The sequence below is a fragment of the Nanorana parkeri genome, unplaced genomic scaffold (genome assembly GCF_000935625.1).
Source record: "Nanorana parkeri isolate BGI_ZX_2015 unplaced genomic scaffold, ASM93562v1 scaffold19, whole genome shotgun sequence".
Lineage (NCBI taxonomy): Eukaryota > Metazoa > Chordata > Amphibia > Anura > Dicroglossidae > Nanorana > Nanorana parkeri.
Window position 1 is genome coordinate 2,022,633 of NW_017306287.1, and position 16,732 is coordinate 2,039,364.

At 43.3% G+C, this 16,732-nt stretch overlaps 1 protein-coding gene and 1 long non-coding RNA gene across 2 annotated transcripts in view; one reads left to right on the top strand and one right to left on the bottom strand.

Annotated features, from left to right (window-relative positions):
• The window catches only part of LOC108791193 (E3 ubiquitin-protein ligase RBBP6-like), an 11,320-nt gene extending 2,660 nt beyond the window's left edge, over positions 1–8,660 (bottom strand). The window contains exon 1 of the mRNA XM_018561604.1: positions 8,010–8,660. Within this exon, the coding sequence (XP_018417106.1) occupies positions 8,010–8,175 (166 nt within the window). The 5' untranslated portion in view covers positions 8,176–8,660. The remainder of the gene's footprint in view (positions 1–8,009) is intronic.
• On the top strand, positions 6,002–8,740 carry LOC108791203. Its single transcript, XR_001941489.1, has 3 exons — positions 6,002–6,011; positions 7,070–7,075; positions 8,656–8,740. It is a non-coding gene; the product is annotated as an uncharacterized LOC108791203 (long non-coding RNA).
• The last annotated feature ends 7,992 nt before the right edge of the window (positions 8,741–16,732 follow it).

Sequence of the window (16,732 nt, forward strand, 5' to 3'; positions counted from 1 at the left end):
GGGGGGGGGACTTTAAGACATGGTAGTTCTGTTCTTTGTAAAGAAGCAATATGATAAAATCATGTCAGTCTCACATGAAAGCTAGAAGGAAAAAAGTTAATAGTTTTAGCAGTTATTGTTTCACCCCCCCAAGAGGTTTGGAATGTACAAATTTGCCAGACCCCGCTACTGAATTTGATAACATGCACTTTTGATCTATGTAGTTGCTAAAAGCAGCCAAAATCTTAACCGAGATCATAATTTCTGTTTGGGGTAAATAAAGAATTTCTTCACATTAACCCAAGATATGATCACAACATTATAAAGAGGACCTGAAGTCTAAGTAAACCATATACATCAGTGGCTCCACAAAATATCCAAAAGTGCGTATAGATTTAGGTGGAAGAAGCCTGATGGCAGACTCCCAGGACACATCTAGAAGGCCTAGGGAAGTTCTAACTAGAAGTGCTGGGGGAGGGGATGTATCCATGACACTGGGTTCTATTTAGACATTACTCTCACTTTAATGGCTTCATTATATTAAGCACTTTTAGACCAGACTCCCATCAGACAAGAAAGCAGTTGGGTAAGGACACTCATGAGTGACTGATTAACAAACAGCTGCTATTTGGGTGCATCTGAACTGTAATTCTGTTTCATAATCAAAAATCAATGTTTAATAAATGTTCACCTACATCTGAGGGCTTGTTCACACCATGTCTGGATCAGATCTGCAAACACAGTACAAAGCCTTTTTGCTGCTATTTAATTTTTTTTTAGCTTAAGGTGGGCTTTTAGGTGCAGTCCAGTGCATTTGCATGCATTCTAGTGCATTCCAGAGCAAGCAATTTTATTTTTTGTCTGGACCGGAACGGACTGCGCTGGTGTGAAAAGAGCCCAGAAATATCATAGGGATACATTGAGATGCTTTTTTGGTCCAGGAACAAACTGTTCTGGTCTGGACATGATCCAGACATGTGTACAAGCCCTGAAAGAAGATCTAAACATCCAAGTGACAACCCCACAACTGGACAGCTGAGGAATATGAAATCCTGTTACTAGTTAGTTTTTCAGCAGCTGTAAGTAGAAGGGAAATGGGTAGTGGGAACTCGTGGTTATCAAATAGGGACACCTTGATTATGACCAACTGTAGACCTCAGCAATCCTTGAATGTCACATTTCATGTATATTTGCAGAAATCACAGTAATAGCAACAATCTCCTGTCACATACTAGTCATTTTCATAGTACGCACTTTCATTAAAAGCACATGCATGGCCTTTAACCCCTTCATGACTGAGGCCCTTTTTTCATTTTTTGCACCCATGTTATATTCCACATTTTAGGCCTGAAAATAACGTAAAACCCCCCCAAATCAGTCATGAAGAGGTTAATACTTACAGAATAAAAGAATGTAAGGATTTATACAAATTTGCTAAAATTCTAGCAGTGTACACAACTGATTTGAGGTGATCAAGAAAAAACAGGTTTTTTCAAAGACATCTATTTCTTTATACTCTATATACCACTTCATTGTAATGGCCCCTTTCACTGTTGCGGTTAAAAACCCCAAGAGCTCAGCTTCCAGCCCGCACACTAAAAATGACCAGACATGTTCTATAAGCACAATATTAAAAGCCTTCAGGCCCCATTCACACTGAGCGATTTATCGCACGGATTTCCGCGCAATATTGCTCTCCAATGGAAGTGAATGGAGCTGTGCTCATCACTGTTGCATGTCGCTACAGCAGGACCTTTTAAGCGCAGATGTTGCGCGATTGCACTAGGTCCAATGCAATCATTTGGACGATATCACGCAAAATGACAATCGCGCGATTTGCATGTCGCCTAGTGTGAATGGGCCTTGGGGCACGGCTGGACTAAACCCAGGAGCCAGGTCACCAATGCTCCCTACAAATTTCAGCCGGGGCCTAACTTTTGAGGTTCCTTAGGGCTTGTTCACACTAGAGCTGCAACAGTTAATTACGTAGATTAAAACGTTGTCAACGTTTTCCATCGTTGATTAGTCGGCAATCGATAGGTTAGTCTGTTCGGGGCTCCACACATGACCCGTTTTAGCTGGCGGGCGCGGCATGTGACGTCACCGCAGAAGCCTTACTGTAATCCATGGTTGTTTCCCTTCTCTTTGCTGCTCTTCCTTTTAAATCCTTCTCTCTTCTCATGCTGGGCAGAACTTCTGTTTTGCAGCAGACTGCCTTGTCTCTGAAATGGTTACATGGTGTCTGTGTGTACGTTGCAACCTGAGCCAGCACTACAGGAAGAGGCACTCAGCTGCAAAGGGAAGTTCTCCCCAAGCATGTGAAGACATGAGGATTTAAAAGGAAGAGCAGCACAGAGAAGGGAAACTACCATGGATTACAATAAGGCACACATTACAGTATTGGTTTATGTTAAAAAAATCTGAGGGTTTAATGTCACTTTAAGTGGTTATTTCCAATGACAAAAATGAGGCGAGTTCACCCTCACAGCTTTACAGGTTTAAAAAAAAAAAAAAGTGCAGCACGCTGAATTTTTTTCTCTGGAATGCACCAAAATCGAAAACATCAGAATGCGCTTAAAACCCAAGCAAAACTAATTGGAAGAAAAAAAAAGCACGGGAACAAATCAAAAACGCACACACATTTGCTGAAACGCATCAGGGAACTCTTCATCTGCATACCATACTTGTTCCAGATCAGTGATTCACAAAACCTGACATGCCAGGCAACTAACGTTCCTTACAGGTCAGCAATGGCCCCTATACTTTTTGTACAGGGTTTTACAAAAGGCAAGCTGGGTCTTGCTGTACATATACAGAAGCCAACTCTAGCAAATGTTGTAAAGAAAATAAATAAATGGACCTTCTGATCAGTGTTCCGGAACACAGTTTCGACTTGGAATTCAGAGATACGAAGCAACACTGTTACTTTGTATTTACATTATCAAAGTGGTGAGCCTCAATCTGCATAAGGCAGTGACCGAGGACAAGTTCCGAGAAGAGGCACTTCTCAAAAGGTCAGCATGGTCAAATGACCATGTTGACCAATAAGGGCTCACCATTTGCAAGCATTATGAGCAATCCAAATGGTCCCTTACACAAGGCTGGTGGAGACTTCAGACACAAAAGTGCAGGGGGGGGAGAGAGATGCAAATTCATTTTTTCACAATTTGTGAGAGAGGGAAGTAATGACGTTATTCTTTAAAAAGGAGAACTATGAGGTGAGTGCTTTTCACTCACCTCATAGTTCTAGCCGACCTGTGACAACGAGACTGTCACAGGTCGGCTCAGTAGACAGGGAAGTGAGCAAACACATAACGGCCGGCCCTCACTTCAGGGGAGAGGCTGGATTCCCCCCTCCGATCCTCCAGCGCTGACTGGTGTCACTCACGCAGCTGGGCAGATCCAGACATGAGCTTAGGGTGACGGGAGTACGCTAGTTTGTGTCCTCCCGTTACCCTAAGGAGAACTATGGCGAAAAGCCCTAACCCCAAAGTTCTCCTTTAAGTAATGACGTTATTGCCAAAGGGTTTGTAACAGACATGTAAAAACTTCAAGACCATAAGGGGTATACAGGTGCAAAAGCTGAAGTTGTGTAACAAATGCTTAACATTTTTGCTTTTAAAAATTGCTAGGAAAAATACGAAATCTCTGCATGTACCCTGTCCCCCCTAAAATAAGACCTAGCACTATTTTTAAAGATTCCTGTAATATAAGACCTACCCCGAAAATAAGACCTAGTTTAGTGGTAGCATGTGAGAGGGAACTTGAAGAGCAGGAGAGATGGTATCAACCTGCAGGGACATACTGTAATAAGGGGATGACAGGGGACTCCCTCCGGCCAGCGCAGTGACAGGGAGCACTCCAGTACCAGACTTCACCAACTGCTGTCCCCGAAGGCACTGCTTAATGTAATGGTACTGTATTGTAATGTGTACCGGTAAATGGTACCGTACTTTACCGCGCTGTCCACTGTCTGATGTCCCCACTGCTGCACCGCTGGTACCACTGCCTCTGATGGCAAAGGAAGCCGGCGCTGTAGAAAGCAAGGCTGCGGCGGCGGAGGGAGCAGAGCTGTATTAGCAGATACTTTCTCTAGCGCCAGTTACTGTGACAGGTGGAGTGATACCACATAACTTTGGATTGTTGCACATTAAAAAATAAAAGTAAGGCATCCCCTGAAAATAAGACCTAGTGTGGTTTTTTGGGGCAAAAAAAATATAAGACAGTGACTTATTTTCGGGGAAACACGGTATGAAATCTAAAAAAAGTGCCAAATCATTTCAATTAGGCCAGCCAAAGCAACATTAGACAGGCATTCCAAAGTCAGAAACGTATATTTCTCCAACAAAATACTACAAATGTTTATTTAAAACAGAGTTGTGTTTTCATTTTGCTGTATGGGTCTTGCTGGGGAGATGCAAGAGGAAGTGAATGGAAGGAGGGGAAATTCCCATCGTGGACAACATAAGAGGAATTCCCATCTCAGGCATTTCTCTTCAGAGCATTTGTCCCCACTGGAAGATTTCCTCTCACTTTTCGCTCTCGTGAGAACTCTAAAGTTACAGTTTTTCTGTATATTCACTTAAAAAACCCAAAAGAAAACATCCTCTTACAAACTTAGCTGTACACCACTGAGGACATGACAGTCTTTCCACAAAAATAAATTTACACAAGCAATCAAAACTGGTTCATGAATAAGCTTGTAAATCATTTATGTATGACGCACACTATGGTGAAATCTCTCTAGTGCATGAATCACTGAAACTAAGAGAAACCTGTCAACAGGAAATAAGTTTCTGCATGGGTGTTAACCACTTCTAATTTACACATATGCCCAAAATAAAAACTAAGGATTGATTCCATGTCACACAAAATTAAAGCAAACCTGATTCAGCCTCCAAGGACCTAAAGTAACAACTGTAGTGAAGAACAGACACCTTGCTGCATTCTGCAAGTACCTTTAAAACAAAGTGTACTTCTCCTTAAGGCGACGTCACGCTACCTCTCCGCGCACAGATAGAAACTAAAGAGTTCTGAAGGGCCGGGTCTCTGTTCATTTACATCCTGCAGCGGACATTTTCTTCTCTTGACCATGCCTGCATAGTACATCCCAATGGACTCCTGTAGGTCTGGCTCTCAGCCAAGAGACAGAGGTAGACAAGCCCCATAGAAGACATCCACAGCAAGATGTAAACAACCGAGGCTGGGCCCATCAGAACTCGGGAGGTGAGCCAACGCCGGTATGTGTTCGCTCACCTCCCGATCTACTGAGCCGACCTGTGACAGTCTCATTGTCAGAGGTCGGCTAGAACTATGAGGTGAGTGAAAATCACTCACCTCATAGTTCTCCTTTTAGCTTAATCCGCTGCCTATAATTGGACTGTGAAGTGCTAGAGCCTGTACTATCCACACAGGGTGTGGCTTAAACTGGACTCAGAAAAGTCGAGGCCCGGTGCTTAGGATCCATATGGTGCCACAAGAATCAAAGACAAACATGTCCTACTTCAGTGCTGTTACCTTAGGCACATGTTAAGCAAAGCCAGGATGACCTTAAAGTGACCACTAAACTCAGGAGTTAAACCGTAAAATCCATGCAAGTACTTTAACAAAAATGTATCTTATCCAAGTATCACTCAGATCCTCAAATCATCTCTGATTTCATCCCGATACTGTCATGGTCCCTGTGCGTGTTTTAAAGTAGTCACGGCTCCAAGCTTTCTCCCATGATGGACTACAATCTCTCATTTAGTTTACAAATTTGTATTAGATTGTAGTCCATCACGGGAGCGATCTTGGAGCGGTGACTACTTTACAACATGCACAGGGACCATGAGGAACAAAAAGCAGCCCCCCTCCGGAAGGACAGTGTCGGCACCAATTCAGAGATGATCTGAGGATCTGCAGCCGGGTGACACAAGAGATACATTTTTGTTAAGGTACTTGAATGGATTTTTGAGATTTAAACCCGGAGTTAAGTGTCACTTTAAGCAGCATTCAGATTCTCAAAGTATCTTTTGATAGACCAGAGCGAGGTTATAGGTCAGATTTTTGAAGACGAAATATCTGCAACTGGAAAACAGCAATAAAAACACTTTTCCAGAAGAGTGAATAAGGCTTCAAACCACTGTCGGGTGTTTTAACATTATCTGGGACCTCATTAGGGAAATCTCCCTCTCACTTCCCGCTTGCCTGGCACCATTGTATCTCTAGAACAGCGAGTGAGAAGAAATCTCCCCAGCAGGTGCACAGACTGCAATCAAATCCTGATAGAGGATCCAAAGATTTCCCAGATAAGCAGTGTTGGGGAGAATGGATTTGAGAACAGCTAATGGAACGATAGTTATCTATACAACACCAAACACTCCAGACCTAACAATAATCCCAACAAGGCCAACTAAGATATATGATCAACAGCCAAAACCAGCCACACCGCAGACGTGCCAAATGTATCAATACCATTGCTGCAGGTCATAAGTAGACTGAAAGCAATGATAGATCTGATCATGACAAGCCAATCAACTTAAAGCGGCCCTTTCATCAAAAAAATGCTGAGCCATTATTAATTAGCCCTCCCATCTCCATATAAACTCACAAAAAAACAAAAACAAAACACATTGGAAAAGAAAGGTAAATACATTAGAGACACCCTAGAGACATTACTCCACCATCCTGTGTGGGTTCAATCAAATCTGTCTGTAAGAGAACCGATCGTACTTCACATTGATAAATGTGTAATCTTTAGGCATTTTAAATATATTGTTTACATGTATAACTGGTAGATCTTATTTGCAAACAATAGTCCACTGCAAATACCACGCGTGCTGCATCATTTAATAGATCCACAAACCACTTGTTTGCAATCCCTCTTACCCAAATCAATCACAAATCACATAATGTATGGCCAACCTTTAAGCTGGCCACCCACAGTTCGTATTTCGGCAGGTTCTGCTGCTTCACAAAAGTATGTTTTAACCAAACTGACTGAGCCAGGTAAAGAATTATCAGGTGAACGGTGACAGAATCCTATCAGAAATCACCACTGCTCAGGTATTCAGACAGTTGCAGGCTGTTCGAATACAATATCTGGCAGGGGGAAGTTAATTCAACCAACCATACGGTTTAATGTGGATAGGGGAAATCAAATGCTTTGACTTGCTCAGCCCAAAATCTAGTTCAGTATGGCTAGCTTTAATTTCAGTGTTTCACTAGGCCAGCCATACATTTCCATGGGGCTGAATGAGAAATCACGCAATTCCCCTAGCCACATTATACAGAGTGGATACATTATTGTATCGAGGCAGAAACAGCACCCATGACTGTCTGAATACCCCAACAGTGACTACATCTAATAAACCGCAGTCACCGTTCAGCCGACAATATTCCATCTGGCTTCTATTTTGAAGTCAACTTATTGAGCCTGATGGCACTTACAGGGCCACGCGCGGCTTCCAGCTCTGCAGGAATCACCCACAATTTGAGCGGAGTATGGCTAGCTCAAAGTGGACCTTTACCCAGATCGTCAAAATAACAAACACCTTTAGAACTGTTTAGCAATGACATTCTACAAACACATACTTAGACAATTGCTGGCTTTTTTTTGCATACCTTATTTTTCTTTTCTTCCTCAGTCTTCTGGCAGTGGCCATTTTAAATAAGGGCAGATTACTAGATCTCCCTTTACTTCCTGGAACATGTGACCATGCACATCATCTCAGGGGAGGAAAATGCCTTTCCCCGAGATCTTGTGAGATTACCCAGCAATGCTCTGCTGATGTAACCTTCCCAGGATGCAACACTTGGGCACAGATTACATCATTCGTGCCATAGTGCACCAGGAAGTGGCAAAAAAAAGAAATAAGTGAAATACAAATATATGTTTAGCTAATGAATGCAAGATAAGCATGCAGAGCTGTATGCTGATGTGATTTTTAATCAAAGGGGGGTAAAGGTCTACTTTAACCCATGCTTAGAAGTGACATGTATGATATAGCTACCACAAAGAAAACCCCACAACAATGTTGACCGATTACCTTCTTGCGTCTGTGCGTTGGTGATCTGCAGGTCGCAGTCGGCCGCCTTCAGCCTCTCCCGACCCATGATCTGCTTCTTGAGGTCGGCCAGGGAGATGTGCATCCCATCGAAGGTCACTGTATCATAGTTGAGCTTGGAGGAAAACTTATAATGCACGCAGGACATGTTAACAATTGTAAGGTATTGGCAGAGCTAGGGAGAGAACACACACACACACAGGACACACACAGCACACGCCTCGCACACACACACGTACACAAACACACAGGGGGCGCCTCAGGCACACCAGCAGAGTCCCAGGAGGAGGATGGCGGCGGTGGGAAATGCTGAGGACACAACAGCAGGAGCCATGGGGCGTCCTCCCTCACACAGAGTCCAGCACACAGTCCCAATGTCCCACACAGAGCTCCGCTGAGGGCAGTCCGTCCCGCTACAGTCCGCAGCAAATAAAACCCCACAGCAGTCCTCACGGGTCCCCGTTCAGTCCGTAACGTCCTCCAGGCGCCGGCGTCCTCGCTGTCACCACCACACACAAGACAATGGCTGGCTGCGGCCTAGTTCTCCCAGGCCGGAGGCTCCCGCCCCCCTCAGCGCTTGAGGTAAACCGGTCCACACCGTCCTTCGAAGGATGCCAGAGCCCACGAGAATAAACACACACTGGGTCCACGGCCGGTCCCGCCGCCGTTTTCTCCTCCACAAACCCGAACAGCGGAGAGACCGTCGTCGTCCGCTCTCTTCTTCTCCTTCTTCACGGGGCTTCCAGTCAGTTCTGCGAGGGCGACGTGTTACGTCAGCGTGCGCTCACGAGGTGCACGTAGGGCGGGGCTACTGGGAAGGGGGCGATCACGTGAAGAAGGTGCAGCCAGCGGTGGCCATTTTGAGAGCTGGCAGAGAGGGTGGGGTGTAAACTGGCTGCAAGTTACAGACAAACTGGTCTGATTTGTGGTCTTAGTGGTTTATAAAGAGGAGCCAGAATATTTTCTCAGCATAAAATGAGACCAGGATATTTTCCTTCCTCTATAAAAAAAACCCCTTTATTTCAGCATTATTTTTCAAATGATTCTTTCAGCATCTTCAGAGATTGCATAACAAAGCATAAATACTCTCCCCCCTCTACAGATGCCTACTTACCTAAATTCAATGGCCAAGGCCTCTGGTAATTGTTTGCTTTCTACAAGCTACAGCCTCAAATACTTTTGTGAGGCTGCAGATGGAGGGAGACAAATCTATGGGGCTGTAATGAGTAGGGTTAAGTAAGGGGGGCAAGAAAGGGTGCAACGTGCATCAGCGCTGGGAGTTTTCAGAACACACCACATTCTTTGAGGTATGTGGGACCATGTGACCTGCTGACAGGGCTCAAGTTTGAACAGCCAATCCCCAGGCTTGAACAATGTCATGTGAGAAGGAAGAAGTTAACCCTGTGTAAGCTCCAACACAGCACTTAAGCAAGGTGCAGGCAACTCCAGTCCTCCAGTTGTGCTTTACCTACAAATCCCAACATGCCTCTGGGAGTCATGCCTGTAACTGGCAGTCTTGCAGTGCCTCATGGGACTTGTAGTTCCACATTAGCTGGGGGGCCGAAGTTGCCCACCCCTCGTTTACCAACCCTTGGTTGGGACCCCAGGCTCCGATGGAGGAATGTAGCGGCTTGGCCCTTTCATCTAATGGACTTTTTGGTATTGTTTTGGAGCCCTATGCAGCAAACAAGGTGGTATATTTACCCAGGGCCGGCCTTAGGCCTTTAGGCGCCCTGTGCGAGAAAGCTTTACAGCGCCCCACAGTGGCCACACCCTTTAGTGGCCACTCCCCCGTAACCACACCCATTTTCCCCAATATCCGCACCATTTAAAGACTCCTATTTTGTTAAGCCGCAAAGAAACATATTAAAAAGTATGATAAAAATAACACTTTTATTCAAAGGTATTAAACTTGTAGGTACAATATAAGTATTCTTATCATATAAAACAACAGAAGGTAAACAATAAATGTCAAACTACAATAGAGTCTATAAAAATAAAGTGTCAGGATGTCATGCCGATCCCTTTTTTCAAGTAAGTGCATCTAGAAAAGTAAAAATAAAAAACAGAACACAGACCCCGGGCTACATGTAAATGAATTTATTACTATATGTTCAAATATACGAGAAATGTATTCAGACACATAATAATAATTTGTTTGAGAATGTGCGGCGGCCATGTTGGCCACCAGCATGTTCTGTGAATGCGTACCACCATCTTGGAGGCAGGGAGCATGACGTTACATGACGCCATGCATGCATGGCGTCAGGTGACCTCACACGCCGATATTGGCCCCACCATCTTGGTGTATACCTAGATATACACCAAGATGGCGGCGCCCAGCACGTGCGGTATATGACGTCATGCGCCCTGCCTCCAGAACACGCCAATGGCTGAATACAAAATAGCATTTAATGTGTTTTGTTTGATGAAACAAATGAAAACTTTTTTAGTTTTCGTTCATTTCATCTGAAATGAATTTTTAGTCTTCGCACTTGTCTAATAATATGTGTGTGTGGGGGAGGGGGGACAGTTTTCACTTTTTAAAAATTATTTTTTATATATTTTTTTCCTTTCCATATTTTGTATGCTTTTTTTATTATTTATTTATTTTTTACTGTTGGGGGGGGGGGGGGGGGGGGTGTGTAGAGGGAGCGCTGTCATATCGGATGGCCAGCGGTGAGGGGGAGAGAAGCCGCCCACAGGACGAGCTGTGACGGCCGCACGGCGCCCTTGTTGCCACACCCCTAAGGCCGGCCCTGTATTTACCCATCGGTTGTGATGAGTTACTGCACATCACTGTTCCTTGGATCGAAGCGGAACTCTAGCCAAATGATTTCATTCTACCAACTTCGTATTGCTGGAATCCCGATGGCAAATATTTCCCTCACTTCCTTAATGGCCATGGAGACAAAATCATCCCAGCAGAGATACAGCACAAAAAAAATATACATTTGATAACGTGTTTATGAATAAAGAACTGCGTGATTTGTGTATTTTAGATCTGCCTGGAATGCAGCTTTAAAATGATGCTGACAGTTACACTGCAGATGTATGTAGCATGCTAACTAAGCTTAATAATAACCTGAAGTAGAACTAAAGCTTACAGTGACACTAAACTCAGGAGTTAAATCTTAAAATTGCCTATCTGAACTGAACTGTAAATATGCATTTGTGCACGGAGAGGAAAGGAGTGGTGATATCATTTAGGCTGCGTCAACGTGACAAGTGCACTTATGCTTAATCCCGTGCCTACAATTTAAATGTGAAATGCTAGAGCCTGTACTACCCACTGAGGTCTCAACATTTGACAGCTGAATGAAAGAAGGAGGAGAGTACATTAAACTTGACTCAGAAGTTAGGCCCCTGTGCTTAGGATCCAAGTGATGCCATGGGAATCAAATTAAACACAAACAGGTCCTACTTCAGTGCTCTTACCTTAGGTACATGTTAGGCAAAAACAGGTTTACCTTAAACTGTCACTAAACTCAGGAGTTAAATCTTCAAAATGCATTCAAATACCTGAACTATTAACAAAAATGTATCTTATTTGTGTATCACTCGGCTGTAGATCCTCAAATCATCTCTGAATTGGTGCTGACACTGTCCTTTCTGGAGGGGGGCTACTTTTGCTCCCCGTGGGTGTTGTAAAGTAGTCATCGCTTCAAGCTCACTCCTGTGATGGACTACAATCTCATGTTTAGTTTACTTATCTGTATTGAGATTGTAGTCCATCCCGGGTGCGAGCCTGGAGCGGTGACTAGTTTATAACACACACAGGGACCAAGGGGAACAAAAGTAGCCCCCCTCCAGAAGGAAGGACAGTGTCAGCACCAATTCAGAGATTATTTGAGGATCTACAGCCGAGTGATACACAAATAAGATACATTTTTGTTAATAGTTAAGGTACTTGAATGCATTTTGAAGATTTAACTCCTGAGTTTAGTGTCACATTACAGTGTTTTAATGCAAGCAGTGTAAATTCCTGAATTTAACCTGGTATCAGCCTTTTGTTACTCGTGTACAGCAGAACACAGACGAGGAGAGAGAGTACCAATGCAAGGAGCCAATCAGTTGTGCTGCAGGGTTCATGTGCTAACAAGGGACATGCTGGTAACTAGAGAGGGTAAGATGGGAGGATCCAAGCAGGGTCTTGTCTTGACCATCTAGATCAGCCATTCTCAAACAGGGGTTTAGGGATTCCTTGAGCTGTGGCTGACTGATGTCCCATTTGATGGCGCCTGCATAATTCCAGGGACAAGGCCATTTGGCAGAGCCAGCTGCATGATACCAATATTTTCTTTAGCCTGCCTGTGTGTAAGGGTGGCATTCTGACCACCATTGTAAGGTAGAGGAGGGGGGCATTCCTCTCACTGACTCCAATAAAATTGGCTGTAGCAGGGGTTCCCCTAAGACCTGAAAATTATTACTTTGGGATAAATAAAAAAAAGATAAAGACTGATCTAGGTCAATAAAGTTTGTGGAGTATGCTGGACATATGCAGAGCACAGCTACATTTTTTTCAAGGCTGCAAAGCTGGACAGTATTAATTAAAAGTGAGACGATGCCTCTTGCAGAACTAGGAGGGCCTGGATCTCAGAGCAGAGTAGCCCATGGTAGCAGAAAGCAGAAGTTTTTCTGTAGACCAATGAGAGGATCTGGATTAAGGTCCCAATCTCACTGCTGTTTTGCACCAATCACTCTTTGTATTTGTGTATTTAGCATAGTTATCACACAGAGCACCTAAAATGTGATACCGTGCGTGGGTGCATTGCATTGCCATTGATTCTAAATGGCATCCATAGCACCTACCAATGGCTGTGCATTGCAGTGCAAGGTACTGGAATACTGTGCGTTGTAAAAAAGTAACACAAGGTATTACAGGAAGGATATAGCGCTGCTGGGAAGTGCCATTGAAAATCAATGGCAATGCAACGCACCAGTGCACAGTACCACGCTAGGTGCAATAGCATGCGCTATAAGCATGGATACCATGCAATTAGCACAAAGCAGAAGTGTGAATTAGCCCTTAATTTGGGGGATTTAAAAATTGCATCAGGCTAAGTATACTTTAACTGATTCCTAACAGTTCCCATTAAAGTACTACAGCTTGTGACCTTTATATAAAATGCTTATGTCCTATAAATAACGGTTCAGTCTACATTCCAGAAAGCATATCTCCCGAGAGGTGAAGTAGGGAGAAATTCAAATAAACAATCACCATTGTAAAAAAAAAAACATTTTAATTATTATTTTAATAAACTTCTACATATACTTTGAAAATATCCATACAATAGAATGTTTTAACTAATTATTAACAATACAGTACATTGAAAATAGTATTGCTACTCAGCTCTTTGGTCTAGAACAGTGTTTCTCACTTTTTTCTTTTTTAACACACTAGTGTTTATGAAGAAGATTGCATTTGTGTGGGTCACTTTATCTCAAATATATTATTGTCAAAGGACCTGTGCTATGGAAAAGACCAAAAAAGCTGCTGTTTGAAATCATTTTGTTTTAAAAACACTGTGTGATGATGGTAACAAAGTGCACCGCGCTTAAAAAAAATGTGAACAGTTTTAAGATTGCATATGAGAATGTGCAGATCATAAAATCAACAGTGTATCTCCATATAATAATACAAATAAATGAGGAAACATTCACTGTATCTATCACCCTTGTGATAAATCAATAAATAACTATACAAGTCCACTCTTACACGTGTAATGTCCTTTTATACAGCTATTAATCTGTGTCCGAAATGCAATACGTTCAGATAATGTACATCTCACACAATAGTGGTGCCACTCATCAAAGTGCTCCATGCTGCTGTGTAAAACAATATACCCCCTTTGTGATTAAATCAAAGGAAGACAGTAAGTCACCAGCACTCCAAAGGTTCACCAATCAAAATTCCTTTTATTCCATGTGTACAGTAACATCACCAAGTGTAGCAACGTTTCGGAACGCATCCGGTTCCTTCATCAGACAAAACAAAGTGATACATGTGCAATGTAGTGCTCGCAATATTGACATAAGTGCAGGCAAAAAAAACAACAATTGTCACATTGTATATATCGTGAGCACTACATTGCACATGTATCACTTTGTTTTACCTGAAGGAACCGGATGCGTTCCGAAACGTTGCTACACTTGGTGATGTTACTGTACACATGGAATAAAAGGAACTTTGCTTGGTGAACCTTTGGAGTGCTGGTAACTTACTGTTTTGTTTACCTGATCCAGCAGCGCCATCCGTTGTCATTTCAGCACCCCCCCCCCCCAATAGGAAGTTGGGGCATTTTCGGTCAGTGGGATCGCCTACATAACTGAAATCAAAGGAAGTGTCCGCACTCACCAGATTTTATTGACCTCTTATGAAGGTTATATAACGCTTAGTGCGGTCTCTGTTTCTCAGCTTCTCTTCTGATACCTCACCATATTACCAGCAAGGATTTCCAAAACGCTCTATTTATCTCCTTTTTAGATGTTTCTTTGGTGGAGGTCTTTGCACAGATTCCAGGCTGCTCTGAGCAGTATGAAAGGGAAAGTCGAGGGACAAACCGAGCTTCTTCTCATAAACATACAATGCTTCTTCTTTAACCCTTTGATAGGACAGTGTTCAAATCAGGTTTATTACTGATGAGATTACAAAGAGCCACTTCTAGCGCACGCTGGTGACGGTTTAGGCTCACAAGGCCAATCAGAACCCGGGTTGTCACCGAAATGTCACCAGCGTGCGCCGCAAGTGGCTCTTTGTAATCTCAGCATTAATAAATCAGATTTGAACACTGTCCTATCAAAGGGTTAAAGAAGAAGCTCGGTTTGTCCCTCGACCGTCACACTGCTCAGAGCAGCCTGGAATCTGTACAAAGACCTCCACCAAAGAAACATCTAAAAAGGAGATAAACGGAGCATTTTGGAAATCTTGCTGGTAATATGGAGAGCCATCAGAAGCAAAAGCTGAGAAACAGAGACCGCACTAATCGTTATATAACCTTTATAAGAGGTCAATAAAATCTGGTGAGTGCGGACCCTTCCTTTGATTTAATCACAAAGGGGTACATTTTTTTTACACAGCAGCATGGAGCACTTTGATGCGTGGCACCACTATTGTATGAGATGCACATTTTCTGAACGTATTGCATTTTGGACACCGATTTATAGCTGTATAAAAGGACATTACACAGTATTTCACTAAGAGTGGGCTTGTATAGTTATTTATTGATTCATCACAAGAGTGAAAGATACAGTGAATGTTTCCTAATTGATTTGTATTAATATATGGAGATACACTGTTGATTTTATGATCTGCACATTCTCATATGGAATTTTAAAACTGTTCACATTTTTTTTAGCGCAGTGCACTTTGATACTATTACTTTATCTCAAACACCCCTGATACATAGGGGATGATTTATAAATGTTTCGCCAAGCCATACCCTGTTTCGCCAAGCCATTCACAGGGGCTTCCCGCCACTAGATGGAGCCGAGGAGCATATTCATTTCCTATGCTCCTTAGCTCCATCTCATAGCAGCAATGCCATGGGAGCGGCATTCCTCTAGTATATGGCTGGGCAGAACATTTATAAATCATCTCCATAGACATTTAGTGCCTTAATACAGGTTTTCTTTAAACCCAGAAAACACGTAACCCCCTAAAATGTTAAACTTAAGTGCTTGCTCATAGCAGGGGGGTTGAGCTACATAGATCAATGCAAGCTTAATGCAAGGGCATGTAGAAAGCAAATAATCTCTATGTGCCCTGTTTACACCATACGTTACATAACAATGCAACATAACATGCACAGGCTGATGTCAACAAACCCTCTGAAACCCTGGGCTTACCGCACTAGAGCTGAAAGTATTGGCTTCAAATGGCATCAGTACTGTACCAAGCCCAAGGCACCAGATGCATTATAACAATCCTTAGCCGGGTCTATTTAACATGTATTTTATTGCTTGCATAATATCTAAACTGTATTTTTCTCCATAGGCCCTAATGGAGAAACCAGTCACTTGCAAGCCTGCAGCCAGGGGCATCCCAAGTTGTCCCGCCACCTGAGGCCGGGGAGTTCAGGGGGAGATGAAAGGGGGGGGGGGTTTGATCGAGGTGCATGGCATCCTGCCCAGCACACTGAAGTCACTGGTTGCCAGGAGCTGGGCGGGACGCTAGCAAGTGTACCACTCAGCTCCTGGCAACCAGTGATGTAAGTGAGCTGGGTGGGATGCCGGCCAAAGAGTCACAGGTTGCTAAGTGCTCTTAGCAATCTGGGACGTTATGACCGGAAAGGAAGCAGCAAGCACACCTATCCCCCACCCCCATGACCCAATGAGATGCCAAGTGTCTCATTAATGGGACGACCCTGCCTGCAGGAAGACATCTTCTCTAATAGGGCCTTTGGAGAAAAGGCCACACGTGCACGTTATACCACAACTTTTTGTTATTTGTCATTACCTTTACAGGCACTTTACAGTTTAAACAAGAAAATCAAAATCACTTTAGCTTGTAGGATTTTCAGAGCTATTGATGTGGGTTAGATCTGGGAGGTCATGTCAGCCTCTCTGGGATGCTTGCACATTCTTAACCTATCTGTTCACAAAAAAAACGAATGACATCATCAGGCACAGGGGTACCCTGTAGTACCACCAGTACCTAATGAACAGACATTCTTCTTTCACATCAAATCTCAGCTTCCACTTCT